Below are 27911 nucleotides of genomic sequence, written 5' to 3' on the forward strand. Positions count from 1 at the left end.
TAATAATAAGCGTTCGTGTTATAGAAATTGCCTGTCCTGAAAAGCCAAGATACATGTTTAAAATCATTTTGAAACTATATTTATCAGCGAATAACCTGTGGTATACTGTGTAAAGTAATTTAGTTTTTGATTGTTAATGTTATTCTAAAAGCTTTTCTTACAAATAAAAAATGTATGTGTAGGGGGAATCTCACAAATTTTCAGAAAAATAGAAATTGTTCTTGGTTCTTCAGAAGTACAATCTTCCTTATTTAAAAACTACAGTGTGGCTACAATGATATTTCTTTGTGTAATAAAATACAGGGTGTGATTCAAAAGTTTCAAGACTTAACTCAGAACTAGAAATTTATTGGACATTTAAATACAAAAATTCAAAATATGATCCTTCAGCATCAACACAGTGCTTCCAGCATGTCTTCCACTGTTCATAGCCCTTCTGGAAGGCCTTGGACGTCATGCTGTCAAGGGCTCTCATCGAAGCCTGCTGGATGGCATAGTTGGAGTTGAATCGCTTCCCTTTAGGCCTGTCTTGTTGATTCGGGGGAAGAGAAAAAAGTCACTTGGAGCCAAGTCGGGGCTGTAGGGTGGCTGCGGTAGTGTTTTCACATTGAACTTGACCAAAACTTAGGCGGTGGCACGTGACGTGTGAGCGAGTGTGTTGTCCTGGTGGAGAATCCAGTCGCCCTTGATTGCCGGGCAGACATGGCGAACTTGATCCCTCAAGCGGTGTAGTACTCACACTAAGACAATGGTCATTGTTTAACAGTTCCCGCAGACTCTGCAGATTTTGATCCGTTCAGCTTGATGATGGCCTCCCAGAGCGGTCGTCATCTTCAACATTCCCACAGCCTTCTTTGAAAAGTTTGTGCCACATGAAGACCATTGCATGAGATGTGGCTTCTTCCTTAAACGCCTCTTGAACCATACCAAGAGTCTCCGTGGCAGTTTTGTTCAGTCGCACACAAAACTTAATCGCATAACGCTGCTCCAAGTGCTGCTCCATTTCCGCATCTCCCACTTTTCGACCGAGCTCAATAACGCGCACTTGCGCTGCAAGCGATGCGCACTCTCCAGGGTTCCAGAGGCAACTGCCGCAGCGTCGGTTCATTTCCTGAGACTCCCCACTACTTTCCCCACCCTGCGGAACCGGTCCGTGCGCACTCCCCTACTCAGAAATGAATCAGTCATGAAACTTCTGAATCACACCTTGTATATGGGTGAAGTAGTAGTAGTAGTACGGCTTTCTAAAAGTGCAGAAACACATGAAAACTAATATTGACCATATAATTTGTAGGAAGATTGATAAATAACATTTTGTGATATCTGTTAGTTGAGAAATAATTTTGTGTAGTAAGACTATTTGAGAAAAATATTGAGGAAGGCAAGACTATTTGCAGTAACTCAAACATCAGCAAAGCTGAGGAACAGAACAGTCCAAAGTGTTGTTATCCCATGGAGTGTTGAAGATTAAATAATAAGAGTACAAAATTGTCAGTCTCTTAAGCAAAAACGTTTTGCTAGGGTTCATACTTTTATAGTGACCATTTAACAGATGTAATGCCAGAAAACAAACTTGCTCTCTAATAGCTAACATGATTAAGCCACTGGTTTAGCAACAACAATAGCTCTTTTCTTTTTCAAGAAACGGGTATAGGAACTATGATATTTATTGTATGTATTGTGCTTGTTCACAGAAATCTTTAGAGAAAATCTCAGCTCACTAATACGTACCTTCCCCAATCACACTGTTATAATTAAAGGAGATTTGAATCATCCAACAATCAATTGGTATAATTACAGTTTAGTAAATAGTATGTGAAACAATACTATATGCTCTCTCTGAAAAATGCTTAGAACAGATATTTTGGAGACCAGTTCATGACATAAATTTTTTCTATCTAATGTCAACAAATAGACCTGACCTCTTTGAGGATGTCCACATTGAAAGTGGTACAAGTGGCCATAGGACAGTAATGACAACAATCATTACTGAAGTACAAATGACAGCTGAAACAAATAGATTTATATGTTCAGTGAATGAGATTAAGAGGCAGTAGCATCTAGGTGGAACTTGAAAGAAATGAGCTCACTTGACCATTTTGTTTGAGTTAGTATATAATGTATTTGAATCATTTGATGATGACTTGCTAAGAATTTAAAACCAGTAATGTGCGACCATACACTGTGAAATAGAATATAAGAAATTTCTTGACTGATGGTTACTGTTTTCTCCTTAGGCACTATTCATAGTCTGTGTAAATTCAGTTCTAATGGTAGGACCCCAAGAGTGGCATTGACGTGATGTAGATTTGTGTCCCAGGTATCAAACCCTGCAAGACATTCATAAAATTGGGCCCTTGTTTCTGAGTAATTGATGAAAAAGAATTTCTTGTGATTCTGTAGAGCAGCAGTCATCAGACTTTTTTCCTCAAGAGTCTTTACTGACATTGTAGGGTGGGTCCTCAGGCCACATATGTATCGATCTTGTTATTAATTTGTGTTGTTGTTATTGTTGTGGTCATCAGTCCGATGCAGCTCTCCATGCTACTCTATCCTGTACAAGCCTCTTCATCTCCAAGTAACTTCTGCAGTCCACATCCTTCTGAATCTGCTTACTGTATTCATCTCTTGGTCTCCCTCTACGATTTTTACCCTCCACACTTCCCTCCAGTACTAAATTGGTGATCTCTTGAAGTCCAGAATGTGTCCTACCAACCGGTCCCTTATTCTAGTCAGCTTGTGACACAAACCCAGTTCTATTCAGTAGTTGCTCATATGTTACGTGACCTACCCACCTAATCTTCAGCATTCCTCTGTAGCACCACGTTTCAAAACCTTCTATTGTCTTCTTATCTAAATTGTTTATTGTCCATGTTTGAGAAGTCATAGGGTCAGTATTGCCTCACATGTTGCTGCATTTCTCTGGAATCCAAACTGATATTCCCCTAAGGTTGGCCTCTACCAGTTTTTCCATTCTTCTATAAAGAATTTGTGTCAGTATTTTGTAACCATGACTTATTAAACTAATAGTTTAGTAATATTCACACCTGTTAGCACCTGTATTCTTTGGTATTTGAAGTATTATATTCCTTTTGAAATCTGCCGGTATTTCCCGTTTCATACATTTTGCTCATGGGGTGGAAGAGTTTTGTCATGGCTGTCTCTCCCGAGGCTATCAGTACTTCTGACAGGACGTTGTCTACTCCCAGGGCTTGTTTCGGCTTAGGTCTTTCAGTGCTCTGTAAAATTCTTCTTGCAGCATCATATCTCCCATCTCATTTTCATCGACGCCCTCTTCCGTTTCATAATGCTTTTCCCATGAATAGACCCTGTATGTACTCCTCCAACCTTTCAGCTTCTTTGCTTAGGACTGGTTTTACATCTGAGCTATTGATATTCATACAGGTGGTTCTCTTTTCTCCAAAGGCCTCTTTTATTTTCCTGTTGGTTGTATCTATCTTACCCCTAATGATATGTTTCTAAATCCTTACATTTGACCTCTACCCATTTCTGCTTAGCCATTTTACTTTTCTTGGCTATCCCATTTTTTAGACATTTGTATTGCTTTTCACTGCTTCATTTACTGCATTATTATATTTTCTCCTTACATCAGCTGAATTCAGTATCTCTTCTGTTATCCAAGGATTTCTACTAGGCCCGATCTTTTTACCTATTTGATCATCTGATGCCTTCAGTATTTCATCTCTCAATGCTACCTGTTCTTCTTCTACTGTATTCCTTTTCCCTGTTCTTGTTGATCATTTCCTAATGCTCCCTCTGAAACCCTCAACAACCTCTGGTTTAGTCAGTTTATCCAGGTCCCATATCCTTAATTTCCTACCTTTTGCTATTTATTCAGTTTTAATCTACAGTTCATAACCAATAAATTGTGATTAGAGTCCAAATCTGCCCCTGGAAATGTCTTTCAGTTTAAAAGCTGGTTCCGAAATCTAGGTTTTACCATTATGTAATCAGTCCGAAACCTTCTGGTGTCTCCAGGTCTCTTCCATGTATACAATCTTGTTTCATGATTCTTAGACCAAGTGTTCACGATGACTAAATTATGCTCTGTGCAGAACTCTACCAGGTGGCTTCTTCTTTCATTCCTTTCACCCTTTGCATATTCACCTACTTTTCTTCACTTCCTTTCCTTAATGTCAAATTCCTGTTCCCCATCACTATTAAATTTTTGTCTCCCTTCACTGGGTGAATAATTTCTTTTATCTCATTGTATATTTCTTCATTCTCTTCATCATCAGTGGAACTAATTGGCATATAAACTTGTACTACTGTGGCGGATGAGGGCTTCATGTCTATTGTGGCTACAATAATGCATTCGCTATGCTGTTCATTGCAGCTTATTCCCATGCCTGTTTTCATATTCATTATTAAACCTATACCTGCATTATCCCTATTTGCTTTTGTAGTTATAACCCTGAACCTGCCCAATTAAGGGATATAACATCTTGTTCTCCAGTCAGTGGAATGCCAGCTTTGCTTCTCCTGAAAACGATATCCTCCTGAGTAGTCCCCACCCAGAGATCCAAATGGGGGACTGTTATATCTCTGGACTATGTTACCCAAGAGGGTGCCATCATCATTTTATCATACAATAGAGTTGCATGCCCTCAGAAAAAATTATGGTTGTAGTTTCCCCTTGCTTTCAGCCATTTGCAATACTAGCGCAGCAAGGTCGTTTTGGTTTATGTTACAAGGCCAAATATGTCAGTCATCCAGACTGTTGCCCCTGCAGCTGCTGAAAAGGCTCCTGCCCCTCTTCAGGAACCACACGCTTGTCTGGCCTCTCAACAGATACCCCTCCGTTGTGGTTGCACTTATGGTACAGTTTTCTGTATTGCTGAGGCATGCAAGCCTCCCCACCACCGACAAGGTCAATGGCCCATAGAAGAAGGTATTAATAGGTAAACCTACATAAATTGTGCTGCGACTATAGTAAGGGTGCAATAAGTTGGCCGCTGGGCCCCAAGTACTGATTGTTAAAAGTCAGCACCATTTGGAACACTTTGTCTCGACTGTTCGCTATTTCTGATTGCTGCCAGTTCACAGTGATCTAAGAGTTCTGACACCATAGTTGCATGGTGAAGTGTTGGTTTTTCTACACGTGCAAATGACTTTGACTAATGATAGTGTCCATAGTCGTACTTAAATGGACTATTGAATATGAGAACTATCACAGAGGTTTGATAAATGATTTAAATGGTAGTTTTCTTCTGCTTGCTGCATTGTATTACAACATCCTTAATTAATTAACAAATAAGTGCTGCATTTCAAGGAGGAGTGGAAAGATTGGAGTGTCAACAACACTGTCAATAGAGAAGGAGCACAAGCTCGGATTGTTTCAAGGATGGGAGAGAAAATTATCCGTGGGCTTTTCAAATGAACCTTAACAGCATTTGCTTGGAGCAATTTAGGGAAATTACGGGAAACGTAAATCTTGATGGCTGGTCAGGGGGTTGAACCGTTGTTTCACTGAATTAGAGTCCAGTGTGCTAACCACTGTGTCACCTCAGTCGGTACTGCTTTTGAAGATGGCCGGCTGTGTAATGCCCTTTCACAAATGCATATTACTTCTTTGTCAAAACTTATACCATAGCTGCTGAGTGGTACAAGTTGTGCATGCCTGTGAGTTGTCAGTAGTGGAAGACAAACGATAAAAGCTTCCTCTTCTGACATCCTCCAGCCCCACTGTGATCATACTACTAATAACTCTGGTATCACCTTAGATAAATAGCTGACCTTACTTAGCTCACCGCTGAATTCACCAATGTCAGTTAAAATTAAACTCACTTTAAAACATTGCAGTCTCTATTAGTATTTTTGTTTGTTACTGAGCAGGAAAACTATCTTCTTAAGAAGGGCTCAATGTTAGTTGACATTTTTAGATTTGGCTGTTAACTGCTAGATGCAATATATTACAGTATGCAACTGAAAACCACAGGCTGTATGAGTATTTGATTTGAACCGCATGCGGCCCCCGGGTAGTAGTCTGACGACAACTGCTCTACAGCCATAAAAATAAGGTGTTATTGGTTAAGATATTTTCTTGACGAGCAACATGGTTGTAGTTTTGAATCTTTTCTCAGGTGGTTTGAAATTTTTTATTTTTAAATTTTAGTGAAATGTTTATTATTATTTTTATTCAATTAATTGGTTCAAATGTAATTTGTTTATTTCTAATCCTTTGCCACATCATTTTAATCACTGTATTAACTTTGTGATATGCTCAAATTTTTTCTTCCTATCATTCTTTGTTCGTGTGATTTATAGTGAATCGGTCTGTGCCCATATACTTGACTGCACATTAAACTGCAGTCTTCCTTCTTGGCCTTTTTTCCCGATTTGAAACTCCGTTATAGCGTCAATCAACACTCCCAAATAGTAAAACTGTTTCATGTATATCACTTAACAGTTATATTTCCACATTCGTTGATTAAACTTTCATTAATAGTCAATTTCCTATCATCGTTCTTGAGTGTTAGCAATAAATACAGTTAGCAATAAATATTAATCTTGTTCATGAAATACACTTTATTCCTATTGAAGTACTAATTTTCTTGAAAGTCTCATCTGCTTGTCAGAAGCTTTTGACTTGTGAATTGTTATATGCAGTTGGTCAATAAAACTTTATGCTAGCCAGTTTTGTAATTTGCCATCACCATCTCAGTTTCAGTGTGTATCTTTGTTTTTTTGTTATTATGAAGGAAAGACAGCAAGGGCTATAAGGGACATGTGCCTTGAGAAGGATACACTTGGTCAGTTTCTAAGAGAAGGATCTGCCTCCATGGAGGTTCTGAGAACAGAAGCAGAACAAGTTAAGGTAAGTGTAACATTAATTTTGCATTGAACAAAGAACACCAACTCAAGGCAGTGTGTTTCACATTTAATTTTTGTAACTTTTTAGTGTTACGATTTTATTCATAAGAAATTTTCAGCTTAAACTGAGATTCATATTGCCCATAGAAATCGGTATGTTGTTCTTAACGTGCAGCTGTGGTGCATCATACAAACTTTACTGTTTGAATTCTGAGACTCTCCATTCCGAGAAGAGTAGGGAGAAATGTTCATTCTTCTCTCATATGTCTTATGAGATGACTATGACAGTAAAAATCTGAGAAATTCAAGTTGATGCTTGAGCTCGTCAGTGGATCCAGTTTACCAGCAAGTAACTCAAGAGTTTCCAAAAGTGTACTCTGCCCAGTTATCTCGAATACTATTGTAGTAGGTGACGAGCAACTTGTGGGCCTGGCTGGAACAGGAGGCAGCAGGCATTTGTCCAGAGTGTAGTCAGCTTGTGTGGTCCCTGCAGTTACCTACAGTGTACAGAGTGTAGTCAGCTTGTGTGGTCCCTGCGGTTATCTACAGTGTTATAACAGGAGGCCAAAGGGAGCTGATGGGGCAGTCATTTGATGAAAGGGAGCAGGCAGATATTGAAGCTGCATATACTTTATGTGCCATGCAGGGTCACATGCACTTTGAAGTTTTTGTAAATGCTCGAATGCATCCTGCAAACATGCTTTGTCTGAGAAAAGTATTGTATTCACAATCAGAAAATAATTCCCAGAATAAATTTTCACTCTGTTCGCTGATTTGAAACTTCCTGGCAGATTAAAACTGTGTGCCAGACCAATACTCGAACTCGTGACCTTTACCTTTTGCGGGCAAGTGCTCTACCAACTGAGGTACCCAAGCATGACTCATGATCCATCCTCACAATTTTACTCCGCCAGTACAGGGCTATTACAAATGATTGAAGCGATTTCATAAATTCACTGTAGCTCCATTCATTGACATATGGTCACGACACACTACAGATACGTAGAAAAACTCATAAAGTTTTGTTCGGCTGAAGCCGCACTTCAGGTTTCTGCCGCCAGAGCGCTCGAGAGCGCAGTGAGACAAAATGGCGACAGGAGCCAAGAAAGCGTATGTCGTGCTTGAAATGCACTCACATCAGTCAGTCATAACAGTGCAACGACACTTCAGGACGAAGTTCAACAAAGATCCACCAACTGCTAACTCCATTCGGCGATGGTATGCGCAGTTTAAAGCTTCTGGATGCCTCTGTAAGGGGAAATCAACGGGTCGGCCAGCAGTGAGCGTAGAAACGGTTGAACGCGTGCGGGCAAGTTTCATGCATAGCCCGCGGAAGTCGACGAATAAAGCAAGCAGGGAGCTAAACGTACCACAGCCGACGGTTTGGAAAATCTTACGGAAAAGGCTAAAGCAGAAGCCTTTCCGTTTACAATTGCTACAAGCCCTGACACCCGATGACAAAGTCAAACGCTTTGAATTTTCGGCGCGGTTGCAACAGCTCATGGAAGAGGATGCGTTCAGTGCGAAACTTGTTTTCAGTGATGAAGCAACATTTTTTCTTAATGGTGAAGTGAACAGACACAATGTGCGAATCTGGGCGGTAGAGAATCCTCACGCATTCGTGCAGCAAATTCGCAATTCACCAAAAGTTAAGGTGTTTTGTGCAATCTCACGGTTTAAAGTTTACGGCCCCTTTTTCTTCTGCGAAAAAAACGTTACAGGACACGTGTATCTGGACATGATGGAAAATTGGCTCATGTCACAACTGGAGACCGACAGCGCCGACTTCATCTTTCGACAGGATGGTGCTCCACCGCACTTCCATCATGATGTTCGGCATTTCTTAAACAGGAGATTGGAAAACCAATGGATCGGTCGTGGTGGAGATCATGGTCAGCAATTCATGTCATGGCCTCCAAGCTCTCCCGACTTAACCCCATGCGATTTCTTTCTGTGGGGTTACGTGAAAGATTCAGTGTTTAAACCTCCTCTACCAAGAAACGTGCCAGAACTGCGAGCTCGCATCAATGATGCTTTCGAACTCATTGATGGGGACATGCTGCGCCGAGTGTGGGAGGAACTTGATTATCGGCTTGATGTCTGCCGAATCACTAAAGGGGCACATATCGAACATTTGTGAGTGCCTAAAAAAACTTTTTGAGTTTTTGTACGTGTGTGCAAAGCATTGTGAAAGTATCTCAAATAATAAAGTTATTGTAGAGCTGTGAAATCGCTTCAGTCATTTGTAATAACCCTGTACTTTGTCTCCTACCCTCCAAATTTCACAGAAGTTTGCCTACAAAACTTGCAGGACTAGCACCTCTGGAAGAAAGGGTATTGCATAGACATGGCTTAGCCACAGCCTGGGGGACATTTCCAGAATGAAATTTTCACTCTGCAGTGGAGTGTGCGCTAATTTGAAACTTCCTGGCAGATTAAAGAACATTTGCCTGCAAAAGGCGAGGGTCCTGAGTTTGAGTCTCTGTCTGGCACTCAGTTTTAATCTGCCAGGAAGTTTCAAATCAGCGCGCACTCCACTGCAGAGTGAAAATTTCATTCTGGAAATGTCCCCCAGGCTGTGGCTAAGCCATGTCTCTGCAATATCCTTTCTTCCAGCGGTGCTACGCCTGCAAGTTTTGCAGGAGAACTTCTGTGAAGGTTGGTCAGTAGGAGACGAGGTACTGGCGGAAGTAAAATTGTGAGGACGGGTCGTGAGTCATGAGTCGTGCTTTGGTAGTTCAGTTGGTAGAGCACTTGTCTGCGAAAGGCAAGGGTCCTGAATTCCAGTCTTGGTCCGGCACACAGTTTTAATCTGACAGAAAGTTTCAGAAAATAATTATTTTTAAATGTTTCATAATGGAGTTTGGGTTTATGACAGTTTTCTTCAAAGAGTGGGGGATCAAAAAAGACTCACATATAGCTTGTGTGGGCAATCATATGCTACAAGTGGGATCATTTAATCTTCACAGTCATTTAAAACAAAGCCAAAAAGTTATTATAGTGATGAGGGCCAAAACATACGGAAATCTTGAAGTATGAAAAGGAAAGCATGTAATTAGAAATTTCTGGCAGAGAGAGAGAGAGTGAGTTTAAATGAGGTTTGTATGTATGAATGTACATATGCAAAATGCATTTGTAATTAGACTCTTCTGATGTTCTTGTGGTAAGTGAAATACACACAGCGTGGAATTTTTTGCTTCTCACAACAGTGATATGTTTTGCGGAGGTAGTAAATACTCCATTAATTGTAAATTGCCTTCTTGAAGATTTGAATGAGGTACAGTGGAATCAGAATCTGCATATGTCAGATGTATTGAGACATATGCCAAATTTAATTTGGTGTATGTGGTTTGTTCAAATTTAGTGTATAAAATTTGTTTATATTTTTACTATTCAGGAGCAAAAAACTGCATAAGGCTAGCGACCATTTGTCAGAGTGAAAATAGATTATCAATATCTTTACTGTATCAGATGGAATCCAAAGTGGAATAGATGCCTCTTACTGTACTACGTGTTTAAAGAATGTTAGAAGTAAAATATGTAAAAACATTGTCTAGTACAACAATGAGATGAACTTCATTCAAATGAAAACCAAACAATAACACTAAAGTAGTTCCAAATAAAATACCATACTGCAACACTGAACATAAAATACACTGCAAAATATATGATTATTTATGATTCTGTACGCTCATTTTTCCGCTGCCTAAAAGAAGTCAGTCAGCTGTCTGTGGTGGGCCATTTTAGGCATTTTCCTTCATGTGCATTGTTTTATGCTTATCAGTTTCAACTGACTATGATTTGGTTCACTTTGTCACTACATCTGTATATTAACTTTCATTATATTATCCAATACTGCACAGGTACTGGGAGCATCTTCTATTGTTTCTTCTTCTTCTTCATCCTCATCCTCATCTTCGGTCGATTTACCGCATTCATGTCATACAGCACCAATTATATTTTTGTTGTCTATGATTGCTGCAATCGGTCAGTCATTGTCGACAGCTGCCCAGCAGTTTCGTGCCTTCGAGTTCAGAATTGCCCTGCAGAACATCATGTGGAGACTGGATGCCACTGCTTCTGAACTCTATTTTACAACATTCTTCATCTGTTGCATTTTCTTTTACGGAACGTTTCCAGCAATTTGGAACAGTGGTCAGCTGAATATATGCCAGTTTTCAGATTTACAGATTTCAGGATATTTTCTTTCATCATCAGAATTTAGTATTGATGTGAGGAGTTCCCTGCAACAATGAGCCTTAAATGCTTGTTTGATACCCTGATCCATTGACTGAATTTATACCATTGTGCTTCTAGGCAAAAACAAAGTTTTTAGTTTTCCCTCTTTTGACTGCAAATCATCAAGAAGTGGATGAGCTAAACAATGATCAAGGATTAGCAGAGCTTCGTCTCTCTGCTTAAGTGATTGTAGGTGCTTTGTCACTGGTGGAAGAAACTCTTCTTGTGCCACTTGATGATGTCGCATGTCATGCAGGCATTCTTTGAATACATGTTAGTGAATGTAATGATGACATGGTTATGTGCTTGAAACATCTTAGGCTTGTAATTTTTCCTTTATAAAAAAGTTTCGTCTTATGGCTACCTGATGTTTGTGCCAGAGAGGCCAGGTAGAGGGGGAATTCTATCTTTCTTCATTTTGAAAGCAGTCTTATTTCCTGAATTTCTTACATCGAGAGTTCTGGTAGGAAGCAGTCCATAATAAAGTTCCGTTTCATCACACTTATGCATGTTATGTCCATTTAAGTTTTCACCTGCCATTATTTACCATAGAATATCAGGAAATTGTGAAGCAGATTCACCATGAAAAGACCTTGTTGCTCCTTCAGTGCTTATTTGGCAAATTCCTTGGCATTTCCACTTAGGATACCATTCATCAGAGTCAATGAAATGTTCGCTGCCATGTAGACCAGAGAGAAATTTTTCAGCATGAGCTTTAAGAATCGGTCCAGAAAGTAGCACATTTTGGCTTTACTGAAAACCAATTTTTTGTGTCATCCTCTTTCTGTCTGTTTAGACGTCTTTTTCAGTTGTGTTTACAAAACTTCTAAGTTTATTCTCTTGTTTCATCCACCTTTTGATTGTTTCTTCAGATGCGACTAAACTGGATTTTGTGTAGCCATTCTGTATGTAAATAATAATTTTCACTTTATCACTCAAAGAATATGCTTTTTGTTTCTGGGACACTATAACAACCACAAGAAAATCTAGACTCCAAATGAAGTGAATTATGGTTGTACTCATTTCGATTATTTTCAAACATTGTTATGTAGATACGTTGTTGATAGTGTCACAGTGTTAATCATGAAATGTGTGTTCAGGTTTCTGCCCAGTGACAGTTTTAAAAGCTGGCCAGAGACACGTTACAGAAACACTTAATGTAGATTGTAACAAGATTTTTACATTGTGTTATATCTGAATTTGCAATATATTGGACTTTTACTGTAGTTGTCCTTACCACTCATGATTCACAAATGGCCCAGGAAAGAGGAGAAATTAAAAGGGGACTCAACGTATCCTCTGTTATACATACTGTGATGTGCATTGTGGAACATTAGATGTAAGTGCAGATAAGGTGCAATATTATGATTAAATGTTAAACTGTTTTAATGTGAAAATATCCATACAGAGAACCTCTACACAAGTCTGTTTAGTGTGAAAACATCCATGTAGAGAACCAAAGCTGCAGCCTTCCTGATGGATGTTAGGTCTGGGTAAAAATTGTCATTAAAAATAAAACAGTTGAACAAGTTTTGGTATTTTTGTTTAAGCTTACACATAACATGAAAAGTAAAGTAGGCACAGATTCCTTCAGCACGTGCAATAATGTGAGGTAGCCAAATCTGCATATCAGTATGACCCATTAGCAAGACTAGAATTTAAAATATTTCTGACCTGACAAAGCTGTTCTAGAAGAGAAGAGGAGAAGAGAAGTGGCAGTAACAGTATCAGGTTAAAAGACCTAAATTTATAGGATTGGAAGGGGGGAGTGATGATTGTGGTGGTGGTGGTGGTGGTGAAGATGATGTTGATGACAAAGTGATTATACTATTAAGAGAGGGAAGAATGAAGTTAAAAAATTGTTGCCAGTGTAGAAAAGTGTCATGAGAGATTAATATTATAGCACGAGAAAAGAAAAAAAAAAGTTTGCAATAGTTTTTGTTAGACAACACTATATATGTCATGTTTCACAGTTGCATAACAATATTATAAACTGACAGTTCTGAAGCAGTGAAGGAATATGTGGAGTTTTTTGTCATTACATGGTACTTAAAACTGAAATCATTTTGTTTATTTATAATAAATTACATACTTCTGATGATTATCCTACTCTGCATTTATTAGAACAATGAGCTGAAAGATCTACTGCCATACGGATTTGCCATCCATCATGCTGGGATGACTCGTGTTGACAGAACTCTTGTTGAAGATCTGTTTGCTGATCGACATATTCAGGTAAAATACTATGCTCAAATTAATAAACTTTTGTATTGTTAATAGCATGTACCATGCTGTTACTACTTCTTTCAGAAATCAGTAAACGTAGATGAAATGTTGTACACTGTGCAAAAACCCGAAAGTATGATAGACAGCAATTCTGAAGAGCAGTTTTTAAGCTATGTCATCCATGAGAAGGTAAGAAGTGACATGGGAGAAGAAGGAGTGAGTTTTAATAGAAGCTGTGAATTCATTCAGAATTTAGTATCCATAAGTGTCAGCACTTCTTTTTGTTACACATCTTATTCCTGCCTGCACATTCCCAGTGAGGCGTATCTCTGAAAAGTTGATTTTTCAACAGCAATAAGTGTGCATGTGTGTGTGTGTGTGGGGGGGGGGGGGGGGGGGGCACTTCTAACGTGCAGCTGAAATATACTGCCTTACAAAAAAAGTGAAGCACCCAGAACACATGGCCACATGTCAATATGTCTTTGTACATGACACAACATCGATGAATATGTATATGATTAGAGTTGCAATTTGCTGTGATAGGTAGAACGGTCACAAGAGTGCATTAGTATTGCTGGTGTGTAGTGTAGTTGCTAGGCCTCAACAGCATCAATATTGAGTGATCACTGTGAAGGTCATGAAGGTGCCACATACTCAAGTGAGACAGCGTTATCGGCATTTGAAAGGGACCTCATTTGGCCAGCTGATCAGATCATGCAATACCTAGATTTGTGGGGCATTCAGACACAACAGTGGCCCGATGTTGGACTGTATGGGAACATGTGAGCAGACATTCTGGTTGTCAAGGTTTCAGTCAAACACATCTAACCCTCACAAAGGAGGATCACTGTATTGTGCACCAAGTACATGGTAACCCCTTCACATCTGCACCTGCCATGCAAGAACAAGTAATGGACACTCTGCAAAATTCTGTGTTATCCCACACCTTTGTTCAGAGGCTAGCAGCATTTGGGCTAGGCAATTACTGTCCCATGTGTAGGTTACAGTTAACACCACAACACAAACCATATTTCTTTCTGATGGAGCATGTGTGTGATCAGCTCGGTCATCAATTCTGTATCAGAGCCAGTATCTATGACATCCAGGACCAGTTACAACAGTTGTGGTAACATTGCCTCAGGAAAGGGTACAACGACTTTAGACACCCTGGTACAATGGCTTTAGACCCCTTTCCAACTGACTCAGTTCATGCATGGGGATGGGGGGGGGGGGGGGGGGGGAGGCAACATCATACTGATAAGTGGGCTCATGCTGCCAAGTTCTTTGCAAATTTCACTCAACATTGTAATCATTGAAACAGTATCACATATCATCTCAGCTGTGGAGTTTCATTTTGTTTTCTGCTCCCCTTCCAGATGCTGCACTTGTTTTGTCAGGCAGTGTATATAACTTAAAAAATTGAAAGATTATCACTGTGTTTCCCTACGCCAAGAATGTCTTATCTTTCTCTTAGAATTTTAGTTTCTTATTGCAACAATGCAAAATGGAACAGTAATATGCTTTCACACACACACACACACACACACCCAGGGCCTGAAGACAACAGTTTCCATGTGTATGCGAGTTGTATGTGCGTGCGGACAAGCACACGCCTGTGTGTGTGTGTGTGTGTGTGTGTGTGTGTGTGTGTGTTTTTCTGTCATTCATGCAGGTTACTGTTCATGTTGTGCTAAAAGAAAACAGATATCATACACATTGTTTGTTGCTTCCATTTCTTTTTCTTTCTTACCAGCTACACCTGTTCATATGTAGAGCTTTATTCTTTTTATATCAAAATTCCAGGTACTTGTTTCCACAGCAACACTGGCTTGGGGAGTTAATCTTCCTGCTCACACTGTCATCATTAAAGGCACACAGGTTTACAGCCCTGAGAAGGGGCGCTGGGTTGAACTTGGTGCTCTGGACGTGCTCCAGGTAAGAACATAGAACTTTGTCTTGTTCTTAGGGAGGTTAAATGTGTTTGCTATATTTATAATTGTGTTTAACTTTTTCCGCAGATGTTGGGACGTGCTGGGAGACCACAGTATGACACCAAGGGTGAGGGTGTTCTGATAACGAATCACAGTGAACTTCAGTACTATTTGTCACTTTTGAATCAACAGCTACCTATAGAGTCACAAATGATCAGCAAATTACCTGACATGTTGAATGCTGAGATTGTTCTTGGCACAATACAGAATGTCAAAGATGCTGTAACATGGCTGGGATACACGTATTTGTATATAAGGTCAGTAATCATCACCTCCTCCTCCTCCTCCTCCTCCTCCTCCTCCTCCTCCTCCTGCTCTTCCTTTTCTTCTTCAGTTTCCAGCCCCTGGCTTGGTTAGCTTGGATCAGAAGTCCCTCTATCTTTTCCTGTCCTCCCACCATTCTTCCCTCTCCTCTCTGCCATAATCTTCACTTCTCTTCTTCACACATTACTTCTCTCCAACTCTGCCTCCACCTCATGGTCTTTCTCGTGGTCTTGTGTCTTGTGGTCATTTCATGAGGTTGTCACGGCTTCCTACCAACCTTCACTCTTGTAACACGTCCGTACTATTGTAACCCTGTCTCTCTTGCAATCTCTTATGTGGGCATCTCTTTTATTATTTTTCCCATCATCTTGTTCCTTACACTATCCCAGACTTAGGCAACATTTGGTGACCCCCCCGCCCCCCCAGGCATGATTCACCTACTTACTTCAGTTCATGGGCAGTCTCATGACAATGTGATAGCAACACTCCTAGTGCATAAAGTCAAAACTATATCATCTGTGACACTAATGTTTGTGGGGCAGTTCATCAATATTAATGGCACTCCTTTGCCAACACACCATGTGTACAAACTATGTTTTAAAACATGTCATTGAGAGCACATTCATTTTATGTTCACCCAGAATTTCTAGTGTGGTCTGGATTGAAACCAATTGGGGGCTATCTGTCTTTAAAATGTCGTCTCTCAACCCTGTGTCCTGCTCGTGTGCTTTTCTTCAATATCCACATTTCCAGTGCAAAGACCATGCAGGGTAGCCACGTAATCTGAGGTGCCTTGCCACGATTCACTCAGCACCCCCCATCGGTGGTTAAAGTCCTCCCTTGGACATGGGTGTGTGTGTTGTCCTTAGCATAAGTTAGTTCAAGTTAGATTAAGTAGTGTGCAAACCTTGGGACCAATGACCTCAGTAGTTTGGTCCCACAGAAGGAGGGGACGGGGGGGAAGCAACATCATGGATGTGTGTTGTCTTGTATGAAGCCCCGTAAATGTTGATGCTGTGCAAGCTACAGTGGTAATGAATCATCATTGATTGGTGCTAAACTTTGCCCCATCATTGAGGATTGGTTGTCAGTGTGTGCAAATAATACTTGATAGTCTTGAGCTTCATCCTCATAAACTTCTGTCTGTTCCAGAACTGAACTGAAACTTAATAATTTTGTGTGCATATACCTGTTGGTTAAATCAGTGAGGATGCAAACTTATGTGAAAATTTTTGGATATCAGTTGAAGGCCATTTTAATCTAAGTGGTCATGTGCATAAGCAGAACAAATGTTACTGGGTACAAATAAATCCTGTCACATTTCACCAGCATCCATTACACAGTGGTACTGTGCCATGTGCACTGTCCTGTCTTCTGGTGACAGGCCCTTCTTTGAAAGTTAAGGAGGCTTTGCTGGCAGTGTGTTGACTGAACGTTATTTCAACAAAGAAACATTTTTGGCTACAAGGCTCCATGCTCTTCGAAATTTTGACATTCAGCAGATCTGGTTTCAACAAAATGAAGCCATGTCATACACTGCCTGACTATCTATGGTTGCAGTGAACCATTTGTTTGGGGATCACTTAATTTGGGGGAATGCTGACATTGCGTGGCTGTCCAAGTCTCTAGACATGTCAGTCTGTGACAGCTTTTTATGGGAACAGCAGAAGAGAGTTGTGCAGCATGCTAGACCAACAAGCCTTGTCCAGCTCAAGAACAGATTGAAGAAAGCATTGCCAACATCCCATAGTACACACTGTACTGTTCTTTGCAAAATCTTTTTTCTCTGTGCCAACCTGTAAATAGTATTCTTTACCTATCAGTCATGGAGTTGAAATTGGAGTCTTTTAAAATTTTGAATGCAGTTTAATGGGAATCAGTCCCTTAACCAAATGCACTTTGCATTTCTTTTCTTTTTGTGGCTAAGGTTTTTTAGTAGTTCGACAAATTGAGATACAAAAAAAAAAAAAACACTTTAAAGAGGAATTTAATGTGTGTACAGAGCATTAGTTGTTACTGCCAACTGTTGGATTTTACTAACACTTTGAAGTTTTTTAGGGATTGGATGTGAAACTGTGTGTAATACGTGGCACGAGAGTCTTCATACAGCGATCATCCAAGCCAGGAGTAAAATATGCAACATTTGGTATTCTGTTAGTGATGCTTGGCAGATTTAAATTTGATGTGTTTAAATAGATGTTCAATTTCCTGACTACTTTAAAAAAATTATTTTTTCCTGTTTTGGTCTGGATCTTTCCTAATGAAGTTATAATTTAGGATGGGGATGCAGAGTCGTAGATAGGCACAACGAAATGACTGTCAGAAAATGAGCTTTCAGCCAACAAGGCCTTTGTCAGAAATAGACAACCTACAGAGAAACGCAACTCACACACATGTGGCTACAGTCCTGTGGTCATGTGTGTGAGTTGTGTTTGCGTGACTGTGTGTGTGTATGTTGTCTATTTCTGACGAGGCGTTGTTGGTCGAAAGCTCATTTTCTGACAGTCATTTTGTTGTGCCTGTCTGCCAGTCAGCATCCTCGCTATATGGTGAGTAGCAACTATCCTTTTGATAATTCCAGTCACAAAGTGTTACCCAACAAGTTTCCCAAGCCAGCCAAACATGGGGTCTTTACATATTTATATCAATACATACAACTTAGAGGAAAGTATCTGAGTATATTTGACAACTCTTTTTTTTTTTTATAAATACTGGAATTTGCATTTCTCTCTCAAAATTATTAGGAATGAATCTTGTAATTACTTTGTTGTTATTTTAAATAGTTAAATTGTGAAAATTATAATTCAGTGGTTTGTTTTAGGCTTTTACGAGCTCCAACTCTGTATGGTATCTCCCATGATACAGTGAAGGAAGATCCACTACTTGTGCAACACAGAGCAAATCTCATCCACACGGCAGCTTTACATTTGGATCGTAGTGGTCTTATAAAATATGATAGGAAAACAGGTCACTTTCAGGTATATCCCTATAATTTTATTCACTAAAATAAGCTGTAAATATGACATATCAAAGGACCTCAATGTTTAAATGAGACAATGAATAGTAATTTTGTACTATGTTTTGCAGGTAACTGAACTTGGTCGAATTTCAAGTCATTACTATTGTACACATGAAACAATGTCAACATATAATCAGCTTCTAAAGCCAACCCTCAGTGAAATTGAACTTTTCAGGTAATTCTACCCGCAGATGTGAGGTTTATGATTATTGGCAATTTATAACCATTTTGAACTACTGTTGGGGGGAGTAGGGAAAAAAATATGTTTTATAGTGTTTACAGAATTACGGTGGCATGCTTCCTGATTCATGATTACTGTTACATAACTGTCCCACAGTTTTCGATTTTGACACATTTTAATGGAATAACCTTTCTTTTAGGGTGTTTTCTTTGTCTGGAGAGTTCAAGAATATCACAGTTCGTGAAGAAGAGAAACTGGAGTTACAGAAGCTCATGGAACGAGTACCCATCCCAATTAAGGTATGTTTTACATTATTTCAATGAAGAACTCAGCACATAAGAAGAATAATCATTTGAAAAGATAAATCACAGCATTTTCTATGTGTTACGTACTGTAGTACATGCTTTTCTTCCCAGAATATTTTGTGCAGTGTGATTTGAGTGAGTGAAACTCCATATTTAACACAAAGGTTTCAAATGTGTCTTTGAATTCCGGTATAATCACTGCATAGTATTTGATAGTATTATAAGCATTTTAATATGTCTGATTTTTTTTATGTACACAGGAGAGCATAGAAGAACCTAGTGCAAAAGTTAATGTGCTCCTGCAAGCATACATCTCTCAGCTGAAACTTGAAGGATTTGCTTTAATGTCAGATATGGTGTATGTTACACAGTCAGCTGCACGGCTGATGCGTGCTATTTTTGAAATAGGTAATTTTCTGTGATGTTTATTGGATTTTAGTGTCATATTTTCAGAATCTAGAAATATTTTCCATCAGTATTCATATCTCTTTCTGCAGCTTCCCCCACCATGAATCTGAAACGTAATTATGGCACCTTTTTTAATTTCTGTTTAACTCTTTCTTGTAAAGTACATTTTTTCTACTTTTTACCCATCCCTGTCAGGATTTGCATTCTCTAAACTACTTCTATTTTTTCATTCATTAGTTATTTTCTTCAAGAACCGACGCCATTTGGTTTGTGTTTGTATTTTGCGTATCACCTTTGGCTACTATGAACTTATTCTTGTATCATTGTGTATTATTACCAGTGTAACTTGTAGAAACTGGGCATCTGCATTTCTTTGGCACTTGTCTGTAACATAATTGGATAATCATTCTTTTGTTGTGTCTCCTTTAGTCATACTATCTTTTAATGTATTTGAAACTGTTAATTAATGCATCTATACCCTCTCATCAATTCATTATTGCCAGATTTATCTCCAACTCATTCATTACTCATTCGTTTTATGTATTAAATACTCAGTTTCCTACTGCTGTATCAGTGTTGAGAACTGTGCATTATTTTCTCATGCTGCATTTAATTTACAGTTCCACCATGAATTTTCTGAATCTGCTTACATCTTTTCTTCCCCCTCCCCCCCCCCCCCCCTTTTTCTAGAACTAGACTGTATTAGAAAATTGTGCCAAGAATTGACGTCTTCATAACAAAAAATACATTTTTTTATGTGTGGAAACCTAATTACTTTTTTGATTTTTAGTGTTGTACCGTGGTTGGGCACAGTTGGCAGATAAAGCTTTGTCGTTATGTAAGATGGTTGACAGGCGAATGTGGCAGTCTATGTCACCTCTTAGACAGTTCCGTAAAATGCCTGAAGAAATAGTGAAAAAAATTGAGAAGAAAAATTTCCCCTGGGAGAGGTAAGTTAATTTTGCTAAATCCACAATTTTTGTTGTCACTACCCTCCCCCTTCCCCCCCTCCCTCCCTCTCTCTCTCTCTCTCTCTCTCTCTCTCTCTCTCTCTCTCTCTCTCTCTCTCTCTCTCTCTGTGTGTGTGTGTGTGTGTGTGTGTGTGTGTGTGTGTGTGTGTGTGTGTGTGTGTGTGTGTGTGTGTGTGTGTGTGTGTGTGTGCGCGCGCGCGCGCGTACGCCTTGCCGGGTCAGTGTAATCAAAAAATGAAAGTATAAGCATTTGTACAAGTTCCTTTCTCAGGAGGGAAGAGCTTTTTATATTTTTCTAACGCGTGGAGAGATGTTGGTGCTATCTTGCATATTGTAGTTATGTGCTCATCCGATTTTAGATTTTTGTCTCTTATTACTCCTCGACTCTTTGCTGAAGGAGAGAAGTTGCTGCTTTTCCCATTTAGTGTTAAAGCTGGTAAGGATTCCCAATAATTCGGGCTAATATGCCTAGAATGACCAACCAGTGGTGCTTGGGTTTTGGATGGGTTGAGCTTTAACCCTATATATATCTTGCACCCATTTTGATAGTGTACACAGGTTATTGAGACTCCCAATTGCTGTCTCTAGGTTTATTGGTTGCACTTAGATAAAACTGGAGGTCATCAGTGTACATTTGGTATTTGCAGTAGAACAAAACAGATGACGCATCATTTATGTACAACGAAAAGAGTGTAGGACCTTATACCGAACTCTGGAGGACACCTGATACTACCTGCCTCCATTTTGACTTTATGGAGTTGATTATGACGCATTGTTGGCGAGCCACCAGACCTGAGTGAAACCATTGCATTGTTCTTCGCGAGAAATTTAGGCTGCTAAGTTTGGCAAGTAAAATATCGAAGTTGACAGTGTCAAAGGCTTTGCTGACATCTAAGAAGCACATGAGAGGTTCCTCTTGTGCATTCATAGCAAGCATCTGGCATCTGTTACCTTTATTAAGGCAGATGTGCTGTGATGTTTATGCAAGTCTGATTGGTATTCATCTAGTAGGCTGGTTGAGGTAGTTTGTTTACTGGTTGTGCACTATGTATTCCAAGGCTTGGACAAGGAAGAATGGAAATAGCTCAGTAATTGAAGGGTGCTGTGGCAATGTCCTTTTTAGGTAGGGGCATAATTAGTCCTTGTTTCCTGGCCTCAGGGAAAACACTTGTGGTTAAGGAGTGGTTGAAGATCCTTGTTATAGGGATCAGTAGTGGGTCAGTAATAAGCTTCATCATTTGGACTGTGATGCCTTTGTGTCCAGTAGATGCTGGTTTGATACACAAGATCTTTTTGATGGCATTGCAAGTCACATGCGTTAGAATTTTTTGTGGCTACAGTCCCTACTCCCATAAAAAGTAATCAGTGAGACTCCATTTCATTTGTGTTACAGTTGTGGTTACTGATAATGTGAAGTACCTGGGACAGTATGATAAGCTGCAGCTTTTACTATGCCTATACCAAGACCATGCAGATTTTTCCATAGGCCAGTTGGTCTATTTCTGTTGTCAGTCAAGGTATTGCCCGAGTTTTGCACTTCTCACAGCTTGACTGGTTCTGTTCTGCTTGAAAATGATATGAAAATTTTGTGTGGCCAATGTGCAGCATCTCTGAGATTCATGAGCTGTTTCAGGTCTTCAGTTAGCCAAGCAATATGTTTCCTTCTTACTTTTCTGGTCTTTAAAGGGCTATATTTATCATGCAGTTGCGTACGTTTGTTAGCAAATACATGAAGCTTTTTGTTCATGTCCAAGAATGGAGTAGAAGACATCCTCCAAACTGTTTCTTGTGCCTCAGTTGCAAGTTCAGATAAATTAGTGACTCTGACATCTCGGTGAGTAGCTTGTTGCAGTTCTTTCTGGGACATTCTACTGAGTATGTCATGAAAATTATGTCGGGGTGGGCATGCCAGTGGAGATATTTGAGAGGTAAAAATTACTCTGTTTGGGGTTTTTATTGAAAATGTATCTGTGAGAGTGGACTACTGTTTGTATGTTGGGTGGGAGCAAACTGAAATAGACATGTTTTCAAGAAGAAAGCATCCACTTAAATTTCATACTGGATGGCCTATTGTGTAGAAAATTTATGTTAATGTCACCAGCTATAATTATATGCTCGTCTCTTGATTTGAGACTTGAAGAAGCAGTATCGAAACATGCAAATTTGCCTACTTTTGGAGATTTGTAGAGGATATGTATCAGACAGTTTCTATTATGGGATCTGATCTCTGTGAACATATATTCCACTTGTTTATCTTCATTATTGTTGGATGTATGTAGCACAGTAGGTGATAACTTAAGAGTATATGTGTGTTCCTGCGCCAACCTCCCTTTGGTTACATTTGTCTCGTTTTAGAAAGATGTAGCTGTCTAGATGAACTGAAATAGTGGGAATACTTGGTTTGAATCAGCTCTATTACAGAAGTATTACATGAATGTCTATGTCTTGAAATATATGATAGAACTCATCAATATGAGCTGGCAGAGATTGGACATTTCCGTGTGCAATATGTAGCTTGTGTATGCGGGTGCAAAGCTTACAAGGATGCCACTACTAGACATTAGCGGCTCTGGACCAGTGAGAATTGGGGAACAATGTATACCTGAGCACTCTGCGGTGGGGGAGGTTCTCGGAAGAGAAAAGCAGCAGATATCTTCAGGAAGAAGGGAGGTATTGGACCAGTCGTTGAACAGCCAGCTGGGAGAGAGGAGTATCGAATGCAAGATAAACAGAATAAAAATATGGGTTATTATTAATGGTTCTAATGATGGTTAACAACAGTAATATGATAAAATTGCTAAATAAAAATGGAAGAAAGATGGTAAATTAATCTCGTGAATCAGAGTCCTATGAGAGTAGTGAAATAATGACTTATATTGGTATTGTAAGTACGAGAATTCAACATAAAATTTATAATGAATACTAAAAGTAAATCTAAACAAACAAGTGATAATAGCAGGAAACTGTTTTAAGGTAAGCATTGCAGAAATAAATTGTTTCTCCTCAAAATAGACACAAAGATAAACGCACAAACTAGAGGCAGCAAGAATTGACATGTTTTAAGTTCCTAAAGCACAGGCATTCAAGTTCATCTCCATTGCATACTGATCTTTTCCCATTTTCGGTCTTAACCATTATTCTGATGTTGTTTCTCCACACCTTTTGTAGCCCAAATCTCGAGATTCCACTGTTCGAAACCTTTACCCTTTCAGATGTGAGGTCCTCATGTATCGTTGGACCTGACTGTGAATTTCTTCTTCGCTCTGAAGATTTCAGATCTTCTCCTGTGCTATACCACAGCCTAATACATATAGTTATGACACCGTCTGTTACCATTTGACAGCTTGAGCGACACGAGTGTTCCAAGTGGTGAGGAAGCACACACACTAATTTGTTGTAAGGATACTGTTTGTTCTTAGTTTTTTTTACTTAAAGAAGGACATTGTCATTATATTTTTGTGTTTCGTGCATTAGTAAATTATAGAGAGACATAAGTTATTGCGAAATAATGTAAAAACAACTGAATCACCCTAATTCAATGACATAAGCTACAGCTTATCAAGAAAAAATACTTCCCAGTATGTGTATATTGGCAGCATATTCTGCTGAAAGCAAGAGAATATAAACATGTATTTCTAAATAATGACAAACATGGTGTTATTGTCGATTTTTATGTCACTATAAACACTGGCTATTGTAAAACTATGTTGCAACTCATTATAAGCATTTGTATTTACACTTATCCAATATCATACTCAGAGATGTTGCTTTCTGGCCATTTGGGGTGCTGCTATCGCTGCTGATAAGAAAAACAGGACAGAGTGTTGCAACTGTTATGATAGACTGTGACTGTGCAAACATCACTATTTTGGGTCTAGGTTTTGAAGATCCTGGTGTCTTACACCACACTGTGACTTCTGCCTGTGGCATTTAGTGTCACCTGCAGGCAAAGATTCTGTTTGGCAAAATGGATCACTAATTTGTCGCTATTCCCTCTGCTGTTCTCAGGAATCCAGAGCAGTCTGAGATGATTGTGCTGCTGGTATTTGTTCAACTTCATGAGATTTCTTGATCAGCTTCTGTTCGAGCAGTCATCTCCTATCCTCAATTTATTTTAAAGATTTGTTGAGAGCACAGATCTCACTTGCATTTATCTTCAGAGTCTCCTGTAGTTTGGCCATCACTGTGGCTGTGGCAGCAGCAGTAATGATTTGTATGAGCCAAGTCATGTTTTCTGACTGCGGTGCGGCACACAACTCATCCTTCACATGTGCAGCAACTTCGGGGATGTCGGGTGGTGCGAACTTGGCTTCCTGTGTCAGCTCAACTCCAGAGTGGCCATTGGCAACACTGCACGTTGTTTGACAGTTATCATTTTAACCCTTTAACTGCTCTGGACGTGTTAACGTGTGTGCCTTTATACTTGTTCCTGTGTGCTCTGAATGTGCTTACGTGCGCCACCAGTCCTTCTACCTGGTACTCTGAACGTGTCTAGGCGTAGAAACGTTCAGAGTATGAGGTATTAGGACTGGTGGCGTGCGTAAAGATGTTCAGAGCACACAGGGACAGGTACAAGGTGTGCGTGTTAACATGTCCAGAGCACTTAAAGGGTTAAATGCAGTTCCAGGTTAACAGATTTTCAGAATCAAATGCAAATATGCCAATAGGCACTCACCACGATTCATACAATACATAGAATAGCCTAACTGTTTAATAACGCCTCCAAAATTCATGTAAACGTGCGAGCCAAACTAATGCAAGTCACATATTTGCCAGTCTTGTTTTAGTCCTTTGTACCATGGAACTAACAAATTTGCTGTAGCATGGATAGGGTTGCAGATGGATTTTGTTGTGTTTGTAATTGCAGATGTAGTACATTGCTGGTTTTCTGGAGATAGCAGGAAGCAGTTGTTTTTAAGGCAGCATGAAGCAGTTGTTTTTAAGGCGGTCCACCTTACTGCAGTTTTAGGAAAGTGATGATGCACATCTGACACAACAGGTCATTGTTTGCTCCAAGTGGAGTAATTGCAATAGACACTGGTCATAGTAAGGGACTTGCGTGTCCAAGTTTCTCCCATCTACCCTTCTTCAGAACAGAACTTCTTACTGTGTTATTGAAATAAACTGAAGGAGAAACAATGTATTCTAGTATAGACTCTTTGTTCTTTATCACACTATCAAAACTTCTTAGTGCTCTAGCCCAATGAGCTGGTGAGAGAAGTTTCAAAGTTTCAGCTGAATTCCATACTTTCCTTTGTGCATTGTTTCCAACAGAGCACGAGCAACATGCATCATGCATGTTTTGAATATTTTCTTACTGAATTGGAATAGCTCCTGGAGTACAGGTACAGCCATGATCTCTTTGATGAGGGGATTGATGTTATAAGACTGAAAATTAAGCCATCAGGAAATAACACCAAAGTGGGCAGAAGATAAACTGATTTTTTTCCTGTCCTTGTCTGTAGGTATTTATGATGTGCTTTTGGGTGTTCAGCTGAGATGTCGATTCCATTTTTCTGCATGTTGTTTTGATGAACAACCCAGTTATCATCTTCAGGTGTTGTTAGGCAGGTAGTGTCTACACATAGATGCTCACAATTGTCTTTTCTCATCTGCTTTGCGATTCATACAATGCCTTCTCATTGCTCCTTGTGATCAGAAAGCTGGATGTTAGAATAAAGCACTTTAATGTGACACACAGTTATAGGAATTCTGTTTCTCACTGTGGTAATTTTGATTTAGCCTTATGGTTTTCAAATCTTCAAAATCAAAATGATAAGTGCCTATCACGTGTCTGGTAGTTCTTTGAAAAGTGAATGTGCCATTTCATCTCTGCCAGAAAGCTATTGCCCCCAGGGGCTCAGCATTCATTTGCTGGGTACGGGCTTGGTGATCCCAGGGTTCCTGAGCTGGGGACTGGTAAGCGCCGCCAGTCCTCTGTCACCGTAAGCTCTGGGCATGCTTCAGTCACCAACGTGCGGTGCGGTGGTGGAAGGTTGTGTGTCAAGGGAATGGGGATCTTGGCTTGACCGCCTGGATTGCGAGGATGGAACAAACTTTTGTAAAAAAAAAAACTCAGTCTCAAGGTGTGCTGCACACTGATGAGATGCATGGTTGTTGAGGTGGATCAGTTGTTAGCGGGCAACCTTTTGGGAACCTGCTGCACCTCAGTTGTATAAGGCTTGCTTAGGCACACAGAGCTCTGTCTGAGTGGACCCTTATTTCCCTAGCTGCTCGTGGGACCGAGCTGGATCCCTCGAAATCTTCTTCTCCTCCCAGCGGGAAGGGTGTACTGCCTGGGAGTCCTCACAATCATTCATCAAAAAGAATGAGGGAAGCTAGTCCTTCTGATAATCAACTTATTGTCAGTAACGGGGCTCAACGAGTCATGAATCATAATGTCTTTGTAGTGATTTAGAGGAAGGAGGGGACATTTGAAAAAGTGTCCCCCTTCTATAAAGGCTTAGAAGGGCTGGTTGGTACGCTAAAGTCTATTAAGTGGTTGCGCAATGGTTCCTCGCTTGTTGAGACACCGGGCAAAGCAGGTGGAACTCCTTAAGAAGTCACTGAAATTGAGTGAGTATGACATCATTGTTGAGTTTCATAACTCCCTTAACTCCAGCGAAGGTGTGGTAACGTGCAGTGATATTATGGATATAGACATTGCTGAACTGAGACAAGAATGGGGACCACAGGGGATCATAGATGTGGAACAAAGGACACACAAGAACAATGGAGAGACTGAGAAGACTGCCACTTTTATTGTGACCTTCAATTCTCCAACGCTATCTGAACACATCATGGCAGGTTTCCTCCGACTTAGGGTTCGGCCCTATGTACCTAACCCTATGCGATGCTTCAAATGCCAACTTTTGGCCATGCAACACTGAGTTGCAGAAGCGAAGCAACTTGTGGGAAGTATGGAAAGGCAGCCCATGAAGCTAGGACGGACTGTCCATCTTCAGCAGTCTGTATTAACTGCTCTGGAAGCCACCCGGTCTGGAGCCGAGCCTGCCCTGTTTTTGCAGAGGACCGCAAAATTCAGGGAATCAAAGTGACCAAGTGGATCCCATACACAGAAGCCAAAAAGGACTATCAGGGGATGAAACCCCGTCTTTGCCACTTCCTATGCTTCGTCGGTGCAGACACCCGTTAGTAAGTTCAATGCTTCGACTGACACGACCTCCAATGTTCCCTATCCATCTCTAGCACCTGTACTTGTGCCTGTATGTGCCGAAGTAAACTGAAATACATAGCAATTCAAACAGCTACAATTGAAAAGACCAGTAATGCTTCCACAGTGAACCCCAAAAGCAGTGTGTCCCTCAACACCCAGTTTCTTTGAAGAAAAGTGGCTCTCACCGCCGCCTTTCCCCCTCATCCTTGCTGGGAAAGGGTGCAGGGAAAGGATCCCAACATTCAGGTCGAAAGCTGATCCAGGCTCCATCAGATGTCATTCTGGCACGTCTGACT

General features: G+C 40.0%; 1 protein-coding gene across 1 annotated transcript in view; it reads left to right on the top strand.

The window, feature by feature from the left end:
* The window catches only part of LOC124774971 (putative U5 small nuclear ribonucleoprotein 200 kDa helicase), a 114226-nt gene that overhangs the window by 61895 nt on the left and 24420 nt on the right, over positions 1 to 27911 (top strand). Inside the window, exons 13-21 of the mRNA XM_047249708.1 lie at positions 6723 to 6838; positions 13198 to 13308; positions 15103 to 15234; positions 15318 to 15547; positions 18376 to 18532; positions 18642 to 18748; positions 18954 to 19053; positions 19320 to 19467; positions 20258 to 20417. Of these exons, the coding sequence (XP_047105664.1) occupies positions 6723 to 6838; positions 13198 to 13308; positions 15103 to 15234; positions 15318 to 15547; positions 18376 to 18532; positions 18642 to 18748; positions 18954 to 19053; positions 19320 to 19467; positions 20258 to 20417 (1261 nt within the window). The remainder of the gene's footprint in view (positions 1 to 6722; positions 6839 to 13197; positions 13309 to 15102; positions 15235 to 15317; positions 15548 to 18375; positions 18533 to 18641; positions 18749 to 18953; positions 19054 to 19319; positions 19468 to 20257; positions 20418 to 27911) is intronic.

The sequence above is a fragment of the Schistocerca piceifrons genome, chromosome 2, assembly GCF_021461385.2.
Source record: "Schistocerca piceifrons isolate TAMUIC-IGC-003096 chromosome 2, iqSchPice1.1, whole genome shotgun sequence".
In the NCBI taxonomy this organism is placed as follows: Eukaryota; Metazoa; Arthropoda; class Insecta; order Orthoptera; family Acrididae; genus Schistocerca; species Schistocerca piceifrons.